General features: G+C 42.9%; 1 protein-coding gene across 2 annotated transcripts in view; it reads left to right on the forward strand.

Annotated features, from left to right (window-relative positions):
* Positions 1-359: 359 nt before the first annotated feature.
* LOC115205931 (cleft lip and palate transmembrane protein 1 homolog) overlaps positions 360-21,426 on the forward strand; it is a 35,708-nt gene continuing 14,641 nt past the window's right edge. For both annotated transcript variants that reach the window (XM_029772374.1, XM_029772373.1), the window contains exons 1-14: positions 360-453; positions 7,164-7,291; positions 11,304-11,427; positions 11,751-11,909; positions 12,003-12,120; positions 12,199-12,284; positions 12,409-12,529; positions 12,711-12,955; positions 13,111-13,204; positions 13,304-13,431; positions 14,235-14,297; positions 14,376-14,471; positions 14,576-14,711; positions 15,145-15,312. In XM_029772374.1, the coding sequence (XP_029628234.1) occupies positions 409-453; positions 7,164-7,291; positions 11,304-11,427; positions 11,751-11,909; positions 12,003-12,120; positions 12,199-12,284; positions 12,409-12,529; positions 12,711-12,955; positions 13,111-13,204; positions 13,304-13,431; positions 14,235-14,297; positions 14,376-14,471; positions 14,576-14,711; positions 15,145-15,312 (1,711 nt within the window). In that variant the 5' untranslated portion in view covers positions 360-408. The remainder of the gene's footprint in view (positions 454-7,163; positions 7,292-11,303; positions 11,428-11,750; positions 11,910-12,002; positions 12,121-12,198; positions 12,285-12,408; positions 12,530-12,710; positions 12,956-13,110; positions 13,205-13,303; positions 13,432-14,234; positions 14,298-14,375; positions 14,472-14,575; positions 14,712-15,144; positions 15,313-21,426) is intronic.

Genomic DNA, 21,426 nt, shown 5'->3' on the forward strand with positions numbered 1-21,426 from the left:
ATGGTGTAACAAGTCATTTTCTTCAGGAATGGACTGAAGTAAAAGTAGGAAAACAAAATACATAGTAAGGTGCAGATACAACAAAAAAAATACTTAAGTAGTACTTCAAAGTATTTTTTACAAAGGTACTTTACACCCCTGGGTTACAACAGGCACAAATACAGTAAGCACAACATACCACTGAACATAACAGTAAAGAGAGTGTAGCAGATATAACAAGCTGCTGTCTCCTCTATTGTTTAAAAGAGGGGTCTGCTGGAAATAGAGAAACAAGGCACTCGGATGTCTTCATGCCAACATGGGACTACTTGCTTCTCTGCAAAAAACGTCACGTTGATGATGTACCTATCTGAGCTCACGCGAGAACTGCGATTTCATTGCCAGCAGTGTGCGACAGAGACAGCGAAGATGGCGTCGCAGGAGACCGAAGCTTCTCCGCAAGCCAACGGCGAGGTAAAAATGAATTAAATTGTATGACTGTGGTCAATGTGTGAACGTACCAATATCAGCATATGGCTAACTCGAGTAGTGAGTGGCACTGCAGACATTGTTATTGAAGTGTGATCGTTTCACACGCGAGCTTTTGACGTTGTCAATGCCGGTCGGTTTAAAAACGTCCCCCTTGCGTTTGTTACAGCATCTTGCAAGTTTATTGTTATTTTCTGATAAGCCAACAGAACTGTCGACAACCATATTTCTGACCAAAATAATGAGGTCGGTACTTGGGGTAACAGATCACGTCATGACAGTGGATGATTGGGTTAGCCCGTTTTAACCTAGCTAGTTAGCTACAAGAGTGGCTAGCTAGACTGGCAGTGATATTTCGTCAGCCTATGTAGCTAGCCAACCTTCGTAAGCAGAATCATTTGTCAATCGTTTACTTTTAATCACACGGCCGCCTTCAATGGACTAAAGTTATTACTTGATAGACTAGGCTAGTCTGCTGCCTATCACTATCAACTGAATACTAAACGAATCACAGCCCGACGCTGAGAATGATCGAACATCTGTGTTTTCTAGATTTTGGTTCGTTAGCTACTTAGTTATGGATGTCGTATCTTATTAACTAGCAAGCAGATCCGACCCGCATGCTTACAGCGGCACTAGGGTCAGACAGGATTCATGTGTAGATTAAGACACCGTGGAGCTGGCGCAAAATATGGCTCGGGAAACATACCTCAACCCGGGGATGAGATGTGTTGTATTCCGATTTGTCCCATTATTCAAACTGTTACACCGAGAAGTTTTCTGGAAGGGTTAGCTAAAAGAGTTAGGTAACATGCAAAGTAGTTAAGTTGCTAAAAATACTTTGGTTGTCTGTGATGAGATTTGAACTTGCCACCTTTGGGTTGCTAGACATTTGCGTTAAATGCCCAACCAACTACCCTACTTTTAATTTTTGTTTGTCTTATGTAACCATACCAAATGTAAAATGTACTAATTTGGGTGTCCTGGATTTACAATTACTATGTTACGTCTAGTCTGAGACCAGGCTGTTTTTCTGGAACACTACTCTTTCATCCTCAAGCCATATCAGCCATTTTGGAATTGCAGTGTCAGCCAATCCACTTCTTTGTTGTTCAAAGCGACATGCCATTCCATAATGGCTACTGTTAACTATGTCATTCAATCTTCTCCTGTAACAGTTTGGATAATGGGACAATTCGGAGTACAAAGCATTTATCATCCCTGAATTGAGGTGTGTTTTCCAAGTGAGACGCCAGATAATCTAAACTACATGGTAAGCCTGTCGACCCTAGTGCATCTGTAAGCAAGCGTGTTGGATATTCTGCTTAGTTATTAGCTAGCAAGCTAGTCACTACTCATCAGTTAGCAAGCTAATGTTTACTTCGGTCAAACATCAGTGCACATGCATGCCACGGGACTGTCATCCCCTTTAAACAGATCGGATCAATTACTCATTTTTGGTTCGGGTGACACTTTTTTTCCACTGCGAGACTACGCATGTAAAAATAAAAAGGGGGGGGCCTAATGTCTTGCTGTGTCTCAACAAGCCTCCTGATTTGACAGGTGTGTTCAGTTATTAAATCAACTTCAAACGCATCCACTAGAGGCCCTCTTACCATGCTAACCTTCAGAGTGGTGTTCTCTAAGGTCCTCAGGGCTTGTTTGTGCAGATACTCGTGAATGCAGTGGATAATCAACTAGAAGTATCTCCCACTCATAGGAACCAGTTTGACAGTATCTGTGATAAGAGGACCAATCATCTCACCAATGAGGAATGCTACAGGAGCCAAGGCAGCAGCTGTCTTCCGATTCCCTCCATGAAAGATTGACAGATAAGGGCTGTGTTGCCTCTCATAGCAGTAGGCAAAGCCATTGGTTGTTTTGAACGCTTTTACTCTGTCCCATTGGCATAATTTAGTAGTGGGTAAAATTTGAGCCCCAGTTGACAATGTGAGTTGTAAGGATTACTTCTTACTGGGGAAATAACACAGTTGGATCCTGTGTAATCTTGGGGTGTCCTCCGGAACAAAACAGAGCATCTGCCACAGATAATGGAATCATTCCAGTCAGTTAACATCATAAGGCAACTGCTGCCTTCACGCAAAAACACTCATGCAGCACTGTTTAGCTTCAGCCTCTTAGGCCATGGGGGTCACTTGTGTTGACTGAAACCTTTTTGACTGTCAGTGCAGTTTGTTCTTAGAGGCTTGCTGTTCATCCCTTTTGTGTTGGTGACATGGAGGGGAGATGTGATTTTCAGAAAGTGGGGCCTGTCTTGTGACTTGGCGTGTGCTTGTCTTTTGTGTCACTGGGTGAAAATGCACCCCTGCTTGGGCATTCTGACTGACACGTGATTGGCCTGGAATGCTTCCTTCATGCTGCACTCACCCCAAACCATTTAACTTAATTAGACAGGATTTGACATGTAAACAAAACCTATCAAAGAAGCTACATCATCGTGGGGTCCTAATAGTAGGCTTACAGTGGAACATTAATACAGTGTAAATCATTGAGAAACCTCAGGAAATCACTGTCTTTATAAGTGACTCACGTAATTCATTGGTGGCTCTTGAAATGAGTGCCAGACTGGATAAACCCGAAGTGCTACTTCCCGTCACCCTTGTTTGGGTCTTATTTTTTTCCTCTTGCTCGCTTTAGGTAAAATTTAGCTGATGCTGGAAAATCAACGATCTTTTCATATAGTGTTCATAGAAACTGGAAACTTTTGGGTAAAATGTCCTACAGTCGACAAAACAAAATACACCAGACATAGGTGAATTCTGTTGTCTGACAGGAGCGGAAAGCCGATCACCTGTCAAAAAGCCTGTACTGATGATTAACGTGCTTTCGTCAGCCTAGTCATTGCGCAACAAATAACATGCGATTGCATCTAGAATTGTTAACTTTGATGGCCACGATTTTAAAAGGAGCTATTTTTATTTGTATTTCTCGATCTCAACTCGTAATTAACGCACGCCTCCCATTCGAGTGCGTAGGCTATAACGTTAGTCAATTGTAAGAAGGCAATCAGCGCGTCACTCACCACTTTGCAATTTGAGTTTGCGGTAGTATATTTGTTTCAAACCTGAACATTTTACTTCAAATAATGAGTCATGTCTTACCTTGCTTCAAAGTAGCCTTGCGAAAATCCATCCATAGAAACGTGGAGGCAAATATTTTAGACTTCCTCATGCCATTAACCAGCATTTCTCTCCTGTTCAAATCAAATTCCCGTGAATTGCGTTTTGGCAAATGTTGAAAAATGACGTTTTATTAGCTGCTTCATTACAGCAGTTGCATGTTAAATAGTAGACCATAGATACTTTTGACTGTATGAAGCTCTGTGGCGACAGAGACCCACCTGTTTTGAGACCCACATTTTTAGGTTAGAAATAGTGTAGCAAAAAGGGTCTTTCCGGGAAACTTTCCATGGGAAGTTAAGCCTGGGAATTTTGATTGTAGGAGGGACTGGTTTACTTAACAAAATAAATGGCATCATGAGGGAGGACAATTATGTGGATATATTGAAGCAACATCTCAAGACATCAGTCAGGAAGTTAAAGTTTGGTCGCAAATGGGTCTTCCAAATGGACAATGACCCCAAGCATACTTCCAAAGTTGTGGCAAAATGGCTTAAGGACAACAAAGTCAAGGTATTGGAGTGGCCATCACAAAGCCCTGACCTCAATCCTATAGAAAATGTGTGGGCAGAACTGAAAAAGCGTGCGCGAGCAAGGAGGCCTACAAACCTGCCTCAGTTACACCAGCTCTGTCAGGAGGAATGGGACAAAATTCACCCAACTTATTGTGGGAAGCTTGTGGAAGGCTACCCAAAACGTTTGACCCAAGTTAAACAATTTAAAGGCAATGCTACCAAATACTAATTGAGTGTATGTGAACTTCTGACCCACTGGGAATGTGATGAAAGAAATAAAAGCTGAAATAAATCACTCAACTATTATTCTGACATTTCACATTCTTAAAATAAAGTGGTGATCCTAACTGACCCAAGACAGGGAATTTTTACTAGGATTAAATGTCAGGAATTGTGAAACTGTATTTAGATGTATTTGGCTAACACGGAACCCAAACCGGCTGTGCGCGTGCGCCATTGTGTATAAATGTATTTTGTCCCTCCACACCAAACGCGATCACGACACGTAGGTTAAAATATCAAAACAAACTGAACCAATTATATTAATTTGGGGACAGGTTGAAAAGCATTGAACATTTATGGCAATTTAGCCAGCTAGCTTGCACTCGCTAGCTTATTTGGCCTTTTTAGCTAGCTTGCTGTTGCTAGCTAATTTGTCCTGGGATATAAACATTGAGTAGTTATTTTACCAGATGCACAAGGTCCTCTACTCCAACAATTAATCCACACATAAAACGGTCAACCGAATCGTTTCTAGTCATCTCTCCTCCCAGGCTTTTTCTTCTCTGGACTTTATATTGCGATTGGCAACTTTCATAAATTAGGTGCATTACCGCCACTGACCTCGTTCGTCTTTCAGTCACCCACGTGGGTATAACCAATGAGGAGATGGCACATGGGTACCTGCTTCTATAAGCCGATGGGAGAGGCAGGACTTGCAGCGTGATCTGCGTCAGAAATAGAACTGACTTCTATTTTAGCCCTTGGCAACGCAGACCGTTTTTGGCGCGCGCAGTGTGGGTGCAATAATTTAATAATATTGATTTATACATTTATTTTGCAATGCTCCCGCACGCGACGCGAGCGGTGTAGTCAGCCTGTAAGGTGTATGTAAACTTCAGACTTCAACTGTATGTTGAAAACATTTTTGGGAGATGCGATGGATCATTCAATATTCCCTTTCTTTTGTTGTTCAGTGAAATCATCCCATCTGTAGAGTCAACTCATTCAATTAAAGTTACATTTGTAACTAAACAGTTTTTTGATTTCTATTGGAAGGATTTAATCATTTGCAATGGTCTACTTATAATAAGGTAAAAGGTTTATGTCTCGGTCTCCATATATGGTAAATATATCCAATGAAAAAAAACATCTACTTTTAAATTGTATTAATATTAATTTGTATATATTCCTGTTAATCCCCACGGAAAGTTTCCACCCCTGAATATACCCCAAAATGTGCAACCCTAGTTAGAAAATATATATTTTGGCATTAATACATGTCACATCAGTTTGCTAACAATGTAAAAAAACATTTTTATTGAGTTCATAAAGCTGCATACAAACCTTTCTTGAGTAAGGCATTTCCAGAATGCAGGTTTTTCAATTTAGCTCAGTGCTTTCTGTGGTGGTGGGGCAAGCCAGCAGAAAATACGTAGCGTTGCACCGTGGTTGGCTGTGTTCTCTCTCACTCATGGGGACACTACTTCACTGCCAAGTCTATTGGGTAGAGCTCAATCATTTTTACCCCTTGCCATAGTTACATCAGAAGTGCCCATCCAAGAAGGCTCAAGGTCATTGGCCACAGAATGACATCAAGTCACGTTTTATCTGCAGTAGCTTTGATTGGACAGATCCTTTGTCCATAATCATCTCATGTAAGATATATGCGCACGCGCCAATACCAGAGTGGGCACTTCTGCTATATAACGCAACATTTAAACCATCGGTAGAGTTGAAAATGCGATGGAAACCCATTTTAACTTCTGTATTTTTTGATACGGTACTTAAGCACGAAAGTTGTGCACTACGTCATCACGTACAACTAGTCAATTTGATGGAAACACGTCTCTGGTGGGAAAAGGCACATATTTTGTTTAATGCAGAGAATATTCGCATAAATCTTTTGCATAGCTATTGAAATTGCTTTTTTTTATTTACATTTTTGCACCCTACATTCCACTTTATCAGTGTTGTCTAGAGAACATGCACCAAGACAAGATTGGGCAAGTTTGCTATTGATAGAAACAGTTTTTTTGTGACAAGCGATGGAATTGCATTGAACTTAAGTTTCCATGAACTGAATAAAAAACTAATGTGGAAAAGGTGTTTTTTTTTATGTCATCGCGCACAGCTTTTAATCTGTAACACGGCAGTTTGATGGAAACACTCCTGTGCATATCTTTTTGATGGATATTTCGCTAGTGGATGGAAACCAATCTTTGGATTCCCTGATTGATAGGGATGCACGATATATCGGTGAACATATCGGAATCGGCCGATATTAGCTTAAAATGCCAGCATCGGTATCGGCTGATGTCTAGTTTAACGCAGATGTTAAAAACAGATGTCAAAGCTACCGTGCATACCTATATAACGTAGGTACATGATGTAATAACGCCACGTAAAATTTTGAAATGACGGAACAGCACAGCAAGTAAGTGAAAGAAATGTTTTGATTGTTTTACTGGTAATGGGGTCATAAGTAAATGCCAACAAAATAACTTTGTGTGTAACCTTCTAAGTAGGCAAGTCAGTTAATTAAGAAGAAATTCTTATTTACGATGACGGCCCGGACTAAGCTGGGCCAATTGTGTGCCGCCCTATGGGACACTGCCTGGATTCGAACCATTAACTTTAGTGACACCTCTTGCACTGAGATGCAGTGCCTATTTTACTGTACTAGATTGCTTAAAAGGCCGCTAAAATTGTAAATATTGGTTATTTGTATCGTTTTTGTTTTTGGCAAGGAAAATATTGGGTATCGGCCAAAAATGTCATATTGGTGCATCACTACTGATTTGTGTGTGTGTGTGTGTAGGTGAGCAGCAATGGAGCTGCTGCAGCCGTGGATGGCCAGGCCGTACAGACTGCTGCTGGGGACCCTGCACAGCAACCGCCGGCTCCACCACCCAATGCATGGTCGGTCATAAAGGGAGTCCTCTTCAGGTGGGTCAGAGATGTGCGCACGGAAAGTATTCAGACCCTTTTACTTTTTCCATATTTTGTTACGCTACAGCCTTATTCTAAAATTGATTAAATCGTTTTTTTTCCCGCTCATCAATCTACACACAATACCCCATACTGAGAAATCAAAAACTGAAATATCACATTTACACAAGTATTCAGACCCCTTTACTCAGTACTTTGAAGCCCCTTTGGCAGCAATTACAGCCTGGAGTCTTCTTGGGTATGATGCTACAAGCTTGGCACACCTGTATTTGGGGAGTTTCTCACATTCTTCTCTGCAGATCCGCTCAAGCACTGTCAGGTTGGATGGGGAGTGTCGCTGCACAGCTATTTTCAGGTCACTCCAGAGATGTTTGATCGGGTTCAAGTCCGGGCTCTTGCTGGGCCACTCAAGGACATTCAGAGACTTGTCCCCCTAGCCACTCCTGCGTTGTCTGTGTGGTTGGAAGGTGAACCTTTGCCCCAGTATTAGGTCCTGAGCAGCTTTTCATCAAGGATCTATCTGTACTTTGCTCCGTTCATCTATCCCTCAATCCTGACTGATCTCCCAGTCCCTGCCGTTGAAAAACATCACACTGCATGATGCTGCCACCGCCATGCTTCACCGTAGGGATGGTGCAAGGTTTCCTCCAGATGTGACGATTGGCATTAAGGGCAAAGAGTTCAATCTTGGTTTCATCAGAAACCAAGGAGCACAATGGCGCACGCGGAACCCAAACCGTGCGCCATCGTGCAAAAATGTATTTTGTCCCCCCACACCAAACGCGATCACGACACGCAGGTTAAAATATCAAAACAATGACATTAATTTGGAAACAGGTCGAAAAGCATTAAACATTTATGGCAATTTAGCTAGCTAGCTAGCTTGCTGTTGCTAGCTAATTTGTCCTGGGATATAAACATTGAGTTGTTATTTTACCTGAAATGCATAAGGTCCTCTACTCCGCCAATTAATCTACACATAAAACGGTCAACCGAATCGTTTCTAGTCATCTCTCCTCCTTCCAGGTCTTTTCTTCTCTGGACTTTATATTGCGATTGGCAACTTTCATAAATTAGGTGCATTACCGCCACCGACCTCGTTCGTCTTTCAGTCACCCACGTGGGTATAACCAATGAGGAGATGGCACATGGGTACCTGCTTCTATAAGCCGATGGGAGAGGCAGGACTTGCAGTGCGATCTGCGTCAGAAATAGAACTGACTTCTATTTTAGCCCTTGGCAACGCAGACGCTCGTTGGCGTGCGCAATAATTGAATAATATCAAATAAAATGTATTTATATAGCCCTTCTTACATCAGCTGATATCTCAAAGTGCTGTACAGAAACCCAGCCTAAAACCCCAAACAGCAAGCAATGCATGTGTAGAAGCACGGTGGCTAGGATAAACTCCCTAGAAAGGCCAAAAACCTAGGAAGAAACCTAGAGAGGAACCAGGCTATGAGGGGTGGCCAGTCCTCTGGCTGTGCCGGGTGGAGATTATAACAGCACATGGCCTAGATGTTCAAATGTTCATAAATGACCAGCATTGTCAAATAATAATAATCATAGTAGTTGTCGAGGGTGCAACAAGTCAGTAACACAAGAGTAAGTGTCAGTTGGCTTTTTCATAGCCGATCTTTGAGAGTATCTCTAATATCGATTCCTAAATTTATTTTGCACGCGACGCGAGCCGTGTAGTCAGGGTATAAGTCTAAATATTGCTGTTACATTGCACAACCTTCAATGTTATGTCATAATTATGTACAATTCTGGCAAATGAATTATGGTCTTTGTTAGGAAGAAATGGTCTTCACACAGTTCGCAACAAGCCAGGCGGCCAAAACTGCTGCATATACCCTGACCGCTTGCACAGAATGCAAGAGAAGTGACACAATTTCCTGAGTTAATATTGACTGCTAACATGCATTTCTTAACTAAGTATGCGGGTTTAAAAATATATACTTGTGTATTGTTTATGTTTCGGTACATTGGTGCAACGACAGTGCTTTTTTTTCCGCGAATGCGCTTGTTAAATCATCATCAGTTTGGAGAAGTAGGCTGTGATTCGATGATAAATTAACAGGCACGCATTGATTATTTGCAACGCAGGACAAGCTAGTTAAACTAGTAATATCAACCATGTGTAGTTAACTTCTTGCGGATTAGTGGGACGCTACTGTCCCATTTCGAAAATTTCTGATGAAATTGCAGAGCACCAAATTCAAATTAAATTACTATAAATATTAAACTTTCATGAAATCACAGGTACAATACATCAAAATAAAGCTTATCTTGTTGTTAATCAAGCCAAGGTGTCAGATTTCAAAAAGGCTTTTATGGCAAAAGCAAAACGTGCTATTATCTGAGGACAGCGCCCAGCACACAAATGCATAACAAATCATTTTCAACCAGGAAGTTGCGACACGAAAGTCAGAAATAGCGATATAAAAAAAATGCCTTACCTTTGAAGATCTTCTGTTGGCACTCCAATAAGTCTGTTACATTACAAATGGTCCTTTTGTTCATTAATGTCCTTCTTTATATCGGAAAAAAATCAGTTTAGCTGGCGCGCTTCACTCAATAATCCACTCGGTTTCCCTCCTTCAAAATGCATACAAAATGAATCCCAAACGTTACCAATAAACTTATCCAAACAAGTCAATCAACGTTTATAATCAATCCTTACGTACTTTAATACGCAAATAAACGATCAAATTTAAGACGGAGAATCGTTATTGTCTTTACCGGAGAAAAATACCAAAGAACGCGCTCTGTCACGCGCTTGGAAACACTACAGCCAAAATGGGAGCCACCTAGAAAAAACACAATTTCTGGCTCATTTTTCCAAAAACCAGCCTGAAACTCTTTCTAAAGACTGTTGACATCTAGTGGAAGTCCAAGGAACTGCAATTGGGCACGATTTCACCCTATTATAAAAGTGCCAGCCATCGAAATCAGTGGTAGGATGATTTTTTTGGGGGTGGTTTGTCCTCTGGGTTTCGCCTGCCATTTCAGTTCTGTTATACTCAGACATTATTTTAACAGTTTTAGAAACATTAGAGTGTTTTCGATCCAGATCTACCAATTATATGCATATCCTAGCTTCTGGGCCTGAGTAGCAGGCAGTTTACTTTGGGCACGCTTTTCATCCAGACGTCAAAATACCGCCCCCTATCCCAAAGAAGTTAACTAGTGATTATGTTAAGATTGTTTTTTTTTATAAGATAAATTTAATACTAGCTAGCAACTTACCTTGGATCCTTGCTGCACTCACGTAACAGGTGGTCAGCCTGCCATGCAGTCTACTCGTGGTGGGCAATGTAATTGGCCATAATCGGCGCCCAAAAATGCTGATTATCGATTGTTATGAAAACTTGAAATCAACCCTAATTAATCGGCCATGTCGACCTCTAGTACGCATTACCCTCTGTAGTGCCTTACGGTTGGATTCCGAGCAGTTCCCATACCAGGCGGTGATGCAACCGGTCAGGTTGCACTTGATGGTGCAGCTGTGGAACTTTTTGAGGATCTGGGGACCCATGCCAAATCTTTTCAGTCTCAGGTGGGGGGGGAAAGGCATTGTCGTGCCCTCTTCATGACTGTCTTAGTGTGTTTTGACCATGATAGTTTGTTGGTGACGTGGACACCAAGCAACTGTAATCAATTGTCTCCAACATCTGATGCTAAAGATGTGTATATAAAAAAAAAAACACTTGTCTTTATCTCAACCTTTGTTTCAGACACACATACTTTACGGTAGATGCTAAGTGGGATCGTTGGGACTACCCTACCCTTACCTAACATTTAACCCTTACCTTAACCGTTTTAAATTTCAACTTTAAGGGGGTGATGCCATTTGGGTGGTCCCAATCATAGAAATGTAATTCTATTTCTATGGTTCCAAGCATCCCACTTAGAAAAAAAAACCTTTTACACATTTGACTAAAAGTTTAATTGGTTTCAATTGGACTAACTTGACTTTCTTCTTCTCTTTCCTCGTCCTCTACAGGATCTTTGTCATCTGGGCCATCAGTAGCTGGTTCCGCAGAGGGTCCTCTACACCAGACCCCAGTACCCCAGCTGGGGCACCGCATTTACCCAGCCGAAACCTTTTCCCCAAGGAAAGCCTCATGGTACACCAGCCTTTTCACACCGTTCTGCATAAGCGATTAACCCCAGGTCATGTGACTGTATTCACTTCCTGGTTGACCTTTGATCTGTGCCTGCCGCTCAGTGGTAGTTCTTTGGGTGAGTTGTGTGCACAACTTGTCTCCGTTGATGAGCTTGATCCTGGCTAGCTTGTTGACTTGCACTCAGTAATTAGTTCACACTGCTGGACAAAGAAGCTGTGCCACAGCAAACAACCACCCAAAGTGGTTGAGAACAAGTCAATAGGAGAATATGGAAATGGATAACATGATGAATAAATGATAACCTGTTTTCTTTTTGCCCTCAGGACCTGTATGTGTACATCTCCCAGGACGAGGTGTTCTCTGACTTCAACGACACACAGTCCCTGTTCTGGTTCCATAGAGACCTGGTCTACGGAGACTGGAACACTGGAGAAGAGGGGGACGGCTGCTATGAGCACTCAATAGATCTGGACATCCCAGAGGTGAGGGGGGGACTGGGTAGGAGAGGGAGAAGGGAAGGTAGGATGTCCGTTTTCTAAACGCTCTCTCTTTTTCGCTGATCCTATGTGCTATAGAAGGTGCAAATGAATGGTTCCCTCTACATCCACGTGTATTTCACGAAGACTGGATTCCACCCTGACCCCAAACGCAAGGGCCAGTATCGTCGGCTGGCGACAGTCCATGCCACGCGGAGTAAGTATCTGACCCCCCCCCACACACACACACACACTCAGTGTTTTGACTCACGTTTTCCTCTTTTGACTCTTTCAGTGCTGAACAAGTTCAAACGCAGGAAGTTCGTGAAGACTAAGAACCTGCTGACGGGGGAGACCGAGACCGACCCGGAGATGATCAAGGTCAGCTGTGTTTACCATGATGCATAGACCCTATTTTATTTTCGGTCAGTAAACCCAGTCCGCACAGTATTGACTGACTGCCGTTCCTCTTCTCCCATCCCCCCCCCCCCCCCCCCCCCCCCAGCGAGCGGAGAGCCACGGTCCAGTGGAGATCATCTCCCACTGGCACCCCAACCTCACCATCAACATGGTGGATGACCATACAGCCTGGGTCAAGGGCTCGGTCCCCCCTCCACTGGACCAACGTAAGCTCTACCCACCTATTCTCATGCTTCTCAGTGGGTCGTACCAGAGCATGTACTAGGAGGGTTGAGATCTACTGCTTCTTTACAAATATCTAACTAAAGGTGAAATGCCTTTTTTTTTGTTACTGCTCTATTCTCTCATTTTCTCAACCCATTCTTTTTACCCTCCCCAACCCTACAGATGTGAAGTTTGACGCGGTGAGCGGTGACTACTATCCTATCGTCTACTTCAACGACTACTGGAACCTGCAGAAAGACTACTACCCCATCAATGAGAGCCTGCAGTCGCTGCCTCTGCGCCTGTCCTACTGCCCGCTGTCCCTGTGGCGCTGGCAGCTCTACGCTGCCCAGAACGCCCGCTCACCATGGAACTTCCTGCCAGAGGACACCTATGAGCAGTCTGACGAGGACCAGGACTCTGTCAAGGTCAGGGGTTAGAGGTCATAGGCCGGGGCAGGGCGTACATTTTTGTTTTGCTTTTGCTCCAATTTAGCACATCTTAGAATCAAACTGGTCCCGGAGTCTGGACTCCATGTTTTTTCCCTGGTAACCGTTGCTAAGGAACTGTGTTGTCTCTGTAGGTGGCCCTGCTGGAAACCAATCCCTACCTCCTGGGCGTGACCATTGTGGTCTCAATCGTTCACAGCATCTTTGAGTTCCTGGCATTCAAGAATGGTGAGCTCACTGTGCTTTCCCCCCCCACAGCTTAACTGCTTATTACATGTATTTTGTGTGGTTGAATGTTCTTTCTATTCTGGTGTGTGTGTGTGTCAGACATCCAATTCTGGAACAGCAGGCAGTCCATGGAGGGTCTCTCTGTGCGCTCCATCATCTTCGGGGTCTTCCAGTCCCTGGTGGTGCTGCTCTACATCCTGGACAATGAGACCAACTTTGTGGTGCAGGTCAGTGGGGTTTTTATTTATTTATATAAGATTAAAATAAAGACTTGTCACCAGACCCTTTGTAATGTCATTCATCATGGCAGGCTCTCTGTACGCATGTCATTCATCATGGCAGGCTCTCTGTACGCATGTCATTCATCATGGCAGGCTCTCTGTACGCATGTCATTCATCATGGCAGGCTCTCTGTACGCATGGCATTCATCATGGCAGGCTCTCTGTACGCATGGCATTCATCATGGCAGGCTCTCTGTATGCATGGCATTCATCATGGCAGGCTCTCTGTACGCATGGCATTCATCATGGCAGGCTCTCTGTACGCATGGCATTCATCATGGCAGGCTCTCTGTACGCATGGCATTCATCATGGCAGGCTCTCTGTACGCATGGCATTCATCATGGCAGGCTCTCTGTATGCATGGCATTCATCATGGCAGGCTCTCTGCACGCATGGCATTCATGGCAGGCTCTCTGCACGCATGGCATTCATCATGGCAGGCTCTCTGCACGCATGGCATTCATCATGGCAGGCTCTCTGCACGCATGGCATTCATCATGGCAGGCTCTCTGCACGCATGGCATTCATCATGGCAGGCTCTCTGTACGCATGGCATTCATCATGGCAGGCTCTCTGTACGCCTGGCATTCATCATGGCAGGCTCTGTACGTCTGGCATTCATCATGGCAGGCTCTGTACGCCTGGCATTCATCATGGCAGGCTCTGTACGCCTGGCATTCATGACCATTGTACTAGAGCAGAGGGGTCCCTTTTCTAATCCCCATCTCGTGTTCCCATAACATCCAGGTCAGCGTGTTCATCGGCCTGCTCATCGACTTCTGGAAGATCACCAAGGTCATGGACGTCAAGGTGAGGTATTTCTCTTTTTTCTGGTTGCACAAATCAATCCCTGTTTGTTAGCTAATCTGGTTGTCGGTTTCCCCTTAGTTGGACAGAGAAAACAAATTGTTCGGGATCCTCCCACGCTTATCAATAAAAGACAAGTCAACGTACGTGCAGTCCTCCACCAAAGTCTTCGACGACGTAAGGAAACAAGTCAACGCCACACAATACGATAGCTTGTATTGACCGCTAGAATGGACAATCTCGTACTGATGTTTTTGTCCTGTCCTCTTCCCTCTGCGTAGATGGCTTTCAAGTACCTGTCATGGCTGCTGTACCCTCTGTTCGGGTGCTATGCCGTCTACAGTGTGTTGTACCAAGAGCACAAAGGCTGGTACTCATTCGTACTGGGCATGCTCTATGGCTTCTTGTTAACCTTTGGTGAGTCACTGGTGGTCATTGTTCAGGAATGTGATTATAAATAAATAGAAATTGCCTGATTTTTCAAGGAATTCCTATTTTTCTGGTCTTGGAAAATCATCCTTTGTTTTTCTATGCTGTGATGATCAAATCGCTAAATATCAGTTGCACAGTCCACGACAAGTGAGAATCTATGCCGTCTTAATCGTCATTTACACAGTCGGATCCCTATTGACAGTCTGTCCAAGCAGACAGTCCAGCCTTATTGACCCATAAGTCTATAATTATTGATAGTCTGTCCTTGTTAACACATTCTTTCCTAAATGTCTCGTTATGAATTGACATCCTAAGTGATATTCTACCCTAAGTGACACTGTCAGAGAAGGACTAAGTGCGACGCTCATTGTTTCTTTGATCTGATGCGTCGTCATGTCTGCTTTGTGATTTGGCTCAGGTTTCATCACGATGACGCCACAGCTGTTCATCAACTATAAGATGAAGTCTGTGGCCCACCTCCCATGGAGGATGCTCACCTACAAGGCACTGAACACCTTCATCGACGACCTGTTCGCCTTTGTCATCAAGATGCCCATGATGTACAGGATAGGATGTCTCAGAGACGGTGCGTTGTCACTCACTGCCCTCCAAACACACATTTCATAGACATAAGTACAGCCCATTCCGGACCTGAATGAATGCATCCCAAAAATATATGAACAAAGTAATAACACTAGGCCTACAGGCTATGTCTAAGCTGAATTGCATGCCCTTTTTTTTGGAGTACATCTGAGCTGAAAACTAACATGTTCAGGCTGTTCCGTTAACGACTACAGTGGTTCCTCATTTGAAATCATACTGCAGTATAGTGAACGCTATGTTGTGATATGTCAGTGAGTCGCAGCGCTTGCAGTTAATACTCATTTAAAACACCAGAGGGCGTTTTTGAGCACGTCTAGTCTCTTTATAATTATTTTTATTAACGAAAACACAAAGATGTTGATGAACCAATAACGTATACTACTTTCTATTGGATATGAAGTACATACTGTACATCATGACTTAACGAGGTTGTTTTGATTATCTGGATTATAATTGAGGGGGTTGAGGTCAGGGAAAATCAGGTCTGGTGATATTGAGTTAGACATTTCTTGTCAGGTGAACTGTTGTATTTTTTGGTCTGATAATTTCGTTCAACACAAAGAGTTGCGTTTATATACCCAACATATTCAACATGCATTATATAGTGATGGTTGTATATCAATTACACCTACTATAGTTGAAAAAAGCTTGCCTTGTTTTCCAATAGTTATTTTTTTACTGGTTCCACTTCTGTATTTCATCACTAGATGGAGACATTGACCGTAGTACCCCAAACCCTTAGTTCCAACCTGTATGGTCTACCACGTGTCTCATCAGCACCACGAGCTGATGATTTCTCCGTAATTGTCTTCCCCATGCCCTAATATGAACTTGTCCATTCACTTTGTGATTATTCTGAAGAAGGCCATTGAAGGCTGAAACGTCAATCTTTTAAACCTGTTTAGTGAAACTAAAGTTTTAGTGGTGAGCGAGCGTTGCGCCTTTTCCATTCCAATGGGTTCATCATACAGAAATTATAAAAAATCTTATTTTAACAACTCCAAAGCAATTGCCTGTCTATGGTTTAGGAACCACTGCCTCTTTCTATAATCAAGATACCTGCTGGTAACTCTTGTTGGATTCTGGGTTAAACTTGGAACATTGCTATCCTAGAGACTTGTTTTTCCATCAGAAGTTGATGGTTATCTGTTGGAGCCAGATGGCTTTGGAATGTGCTGGGTGGACGGGAGGAAGTCACTGGTTTGCTATAGGGGATACGGATGGACATCTGTGGATTAGGCAAATGAGGGGTTGAGGTCAGATCCCCTTAAGGGAGAAATGATGGTTTATTACTTCATCTCCCTGTCGAACCATGATAGATGTAAGGATTGGAGAGAAGGAGGAGTGCCTAACTTGGAGTATATATACTTGTGGTGGTGGAAACATGTCTAGTGCAGCTGTATTCATCCTCTGGGAAGAATAAACTTGGTTAAGCTTTCAGAGTGTCACAGTTGTATTACTCTGAGATTTAGAACACTTAACTGTTAGGACAGCTTATGGGGTCTCCTGTAGGCCGTCATTGTAAATAAGGAGTTAAATAAAGGTAACTTTTTTTTATATAGATATATAAATCTGTCAACGACTAGTTGGAACTCTTAAGACTGAAGAGGCTTCATGCATAGCAAGTTGCGATATTAAGACTAAACAGGACGCACTCTTAGACCTACAGCTCAGTGGTGGTTATTCAAGGCTATAGCGATAAGAAGCCATATAATGACATGACTTATTATAATGAGGATCATAATTATAATAACAATAAGGAGATGAAGAGAAAGGAGGGTAGAGAAGCGAGAGCTGCTTGCATATTACGTGTGACAAACAGATGGTGTTGGATTACGATCCTTTTTCTGCCTGTTTGGAACCGTGTAAACAACACTAAGTGATACCAGAGAATCTGTTCTAACAAACATTTTGTAAAGCCTTTTATTAAAGCATAGCAAAGATTTTAAAAACATACGGCTTGCTTTACCCAACATTTATCCGACATTTTGCAGTTGTGTGATACTTGGTACTCACGGAGTCAGTAGACTATTAAATAAACTCTCAAACAGGCAACAGAATCTGTCTTATTCCTGTAGACATGCACTACATGACCAAAAGTATGTAGACACCTGCTCGTTCAACACCTCATTCCAAAACCATGGGCGTTTTAATATGGACTTGGTCCCCCCTTTGCTTCTGTAACAGCCTCCACACTTCTGGGAAGGGTTTCCATTAGATGTTGGAACATTGCTGCGGCGACTTGCTGGGCGATTAGGACTAGCTTGCAGTCAGCTTTCCAATTCATCCCAAAGGTGTTCATTGGGGTTGAGGTCAGGGCTCTGTGCAGGCCAGTCAAGTTCTTCCTCACCGATCTCGACAAACCATTTCTGTATGCACCTCGCTTTGTGCACGGGGGCATTGTCATGCTGAAACTGTAAAGGTCCTTCCCCAAACTGTTGCCACAAAGTTGGAAGCACATAATCGTCTTGAATGTAATTGTATTCTGTAGCATTAAGATTTCCCTTCACTGGAACTAAGAGGCCTAGCCTGAACCATGAAAAACAGCCCCATCCTCCACCAAACTTTACAGTTGGCGCTAAGCATTGGTTCAGGCAGCGTTCTCCTAGCATCCACCAAACCCAGATTTGTCTGTCATCACTCCAGAGAACGCGTTTCCACTGCTCCAGAGTCCAATGGTGGCGAGCTTTACACCACTCCAGCCGACACTTGGTATTGCGCACGGTGATCTTAAGCTTGTGTGCGGTTGCTCAGCCATGGAAACCCATTTCATGAAGCCCCCAACGAACAGTTCTTGTGCTGACGTTGCTTCCAGAGGCAGTTTGGAACTTGATAGTGAGTGTTGCAACCGAGGACACCATTTTTACGCGCTACAGCACTCGGCGGTCCCATTCTGTGAGCCATTGTTGCTCCTAGATGTTTCCATTTCACAACAACCGCGCTTACAGTTGACCGGGGCAGCTCCAGCAGGGCAGAAATTTGACAAACTGACTTGTTGGAAAGGTGGCATCCTATGACGGTGCCACGTTGAAAGTCACTGAGCTCTTCAGTAAGGCCATTCTACTGCCAATTTGTCTACGTAGATTGCATGGCTGTGTGTTCAATTTTATACACCTGACCGATGTGGATGAAATGGCCGAATCCACTCATTTGAAGGGTGTCTACATGCTTTTGTGTGTGTATACGGATGATTTGTAAAGACAGGCACGTTTAACAGTTAGGCTGTTGATAATAGATCTATTTATACTGAACAAAAATATAAACGCAACAATTTCAAAGATTTTACTGGAGTTACAGGTCATACATGGAAATCTGTGAATTTTAAATAAATTAATTAGGCCCTAATCTATGGAATTCAAATGACTGACAGATACCTTAATAAAAAGGTATGGGCGTAGATCAGAAAACCAGTCACGCCAGATACTGTCTCATGCAGCGCAACACATCGCCTTCGCATTGAGTTGATCAGGCTGTTGATTGTGACCTGTGGAATGTTGTCCCCTCCTCACGATAACTCTGAAATTGAAATTGCCCTCGATAAAATGTAATTGTTCATTGTCCGTAGCTTATGCCTACCCATACCACAACCCTACCGCCACCATGGGGCACTCTGTTCACAACGTTGACAGACGTCTGCGGTTGTGAGGCCCGTTGGACGTACTGCCAATTTCTCTAAAACAACGTTGGTCTTATGGTAGAGAAATTAACATTTAAGTTACTTCGCAACAGCTCTGGTGGACATTCCTGCAATCAACATGCCAATTGAACGCTCCCATGACTTGAGACATCTGTGGCAATGTGCTGTGACAAAAATGAAAATTTTAGTGGCCTTTTATTGTCCCCAGCACAAGCTACACCTGTGTAATGATCATGCTGTTTAATCAGCTTCTTGATATGCCACACCTGTGAGGTGCATGGATTATCTTGGCAAAGGAGAAATGCTCACTAACAGAGACGTAAACAAATGTTAACAATATTGAGAAATAAGCTTTAAGTGAGTATGGAACATTTCTGGGATCTTTTATTTCAGCTCATGAAACATGGGACCAACACTTAATATGTTGCATTTTATATTTTTGTTCAGTGTAATTAAGTTGGTGTTTCCTCAATTTGCGCTATTCTGCACAAAGCAACATATAGGGAAAGGCGACAATTCAATGGTTACTGAAGATTGTTTCAGAACCATGGACAGCTCTATTTTCCCAGCATAGGGCTGAGTGACTCACTTATTTGTGGCTTTTGTTCAAAATAAGTTATACTATGAAGCAGGGTTAATAAAGACAAACTTTCTGATTTGTCTTTAGCATGTTTATTGCCGTGGATATCCGCCCATTCTCGGTGGTTGAGAATATGGGGTTTCAGCACCTCATGAAAGTGCTCGAGACACTATGAAACTGGAACCCTCGCACCCATTTCAGCAAACGGGTAGGACCCGCTCTATCTAAGCAAGCTAAAGTCGACGTCAATGAATTGGCCAACGCACCATGTGTTGCGCTTACTACAGATCAGTGATGGGCAACTCCAGTCCTCGGGGGGCCAGAGTGGTGTCATGCTTTTCCCCATCCTTATCTAACACAGCTGATTTAAACTAATTGCATTCTAAACAGAAGATCATGATTAGTTGATTGTTGGAGTCAGGTGTGTTAGCTGGGGCAAAAGTATGACACCAATCAGGCCCCAGAGGACTGGAGTTGCTCATCCCTGATACAGATGGATCTCCACACCTACAGAGAAAATGACACCCAAAAACTATCTCTTGTTATTCGTTTTATTAGTCCATTGTTGATATAGTCCCAAAATGTTTTGCATGTCAGCAATCAAGTTAAAGATATAACTTTCAAAATACAGCTGGTATGATGCGTTTACCAAATAGCATTTTAGCAGCCCTCCTTGTGACAGCGAAGAGAAAAAATATATTGTTAAAGTACATTTCCTGCAATTCTACATATTTTGCCATAGGGTGGGGGCAAATGCTTGCAGTTTTTAATATAATCCCTCATGATCAATGTGCCCCACCCTGGTCGGTAATTCAAAACATGCTTACTACAAGTTTAGATAGCTGGCCACAAGACTAACTAAACAATCTAATATTTTTTGTGCTGACATGAACTAATTGAGTGAGTGACACACAACCACATGTTTTAATTGCAGCTGTGTTTTCTATTATTCTAACTCTCAACAGTAAGTTGAGACCCAGGCTGAGTTGGTCCACCGGCCTACAAAATGTTCTGCCGCCTCATCCCTGGTGTAGATGAAAAGGACAGCTTAAGGATTCTCAAGCCTTGAGACAATAGACACATGGGGTGTCAACTGAATATTAGGAAGGTGTCCGTAATGTACAATGTCTGAGCCATGTTTACATATTGATTTCACACGCATATTGCACTTTATTTTAGTGTTGTTGAGTAATTGTTGGTACTCCTGATGTGTGCTCTCATCAGCCATTATATGACTCATGATCATACATGGAATCAGGAATACCAACACTTTGTATTTTCTTAAATGGCCAAAAATGTTGCTACAGTAACTTTTGGCATTTCATTTTCCCGCTATACCGATACCGAACTGTGACCCCAAAACCACCATACTTACTGACTTTATTGTCCCCGTAGGGAAATGTTGTTGCAGTGTCATGTACATGTTTTTTGTTGTTGTAAATACTAGCATGCTGGCCTCACTGAGTCAATAGGAACATTAGCCTGAGCTATTGAGGAGGGATATCATATCTGGCACAAATGATTGTCTAGTTCTGTTTTTCCTGCTGAGGGGGTGCCCTATACCTGCGCCCAGAAGGGAGTAGTTCAAAGTCTGGGTAAAAGGGGTGGTTTGGGTCTAAAATGATTTCTGTTCAAATAAACCTACCATTAAAATTAGACTGATCATTTCTTTGTCAGTGGGAAAATGTACCAAATCAGCAGGGGATCAAATACTTTTTTCCCTCACTGTATGTGGGGGGCACTAGCCATGGATTTAATCCCTTGCCAGGCCACCCTTGCGTTTCCTGAGTAGAGGGTCCTCTCCACCCTTGTATGCCTCCCTTGTCCACCAGTATCTCTTTTGATCTCACGCTGTAAATCTCTTAAAGCCTGTCTATCAC

Source organism: Salmo trutta, chromosome 13 (assembly GCF_901001165.1).
Source record: "Salmo trutta chromosome 13, fSalTru1.1, whole genome shotgun sequence".
Lineage (NCBI taxonomy): Eukaryota > Metazoa > Chordata > Actinopteri > Salmoniformes > Salmonidae > Salmo > Salmo trutta.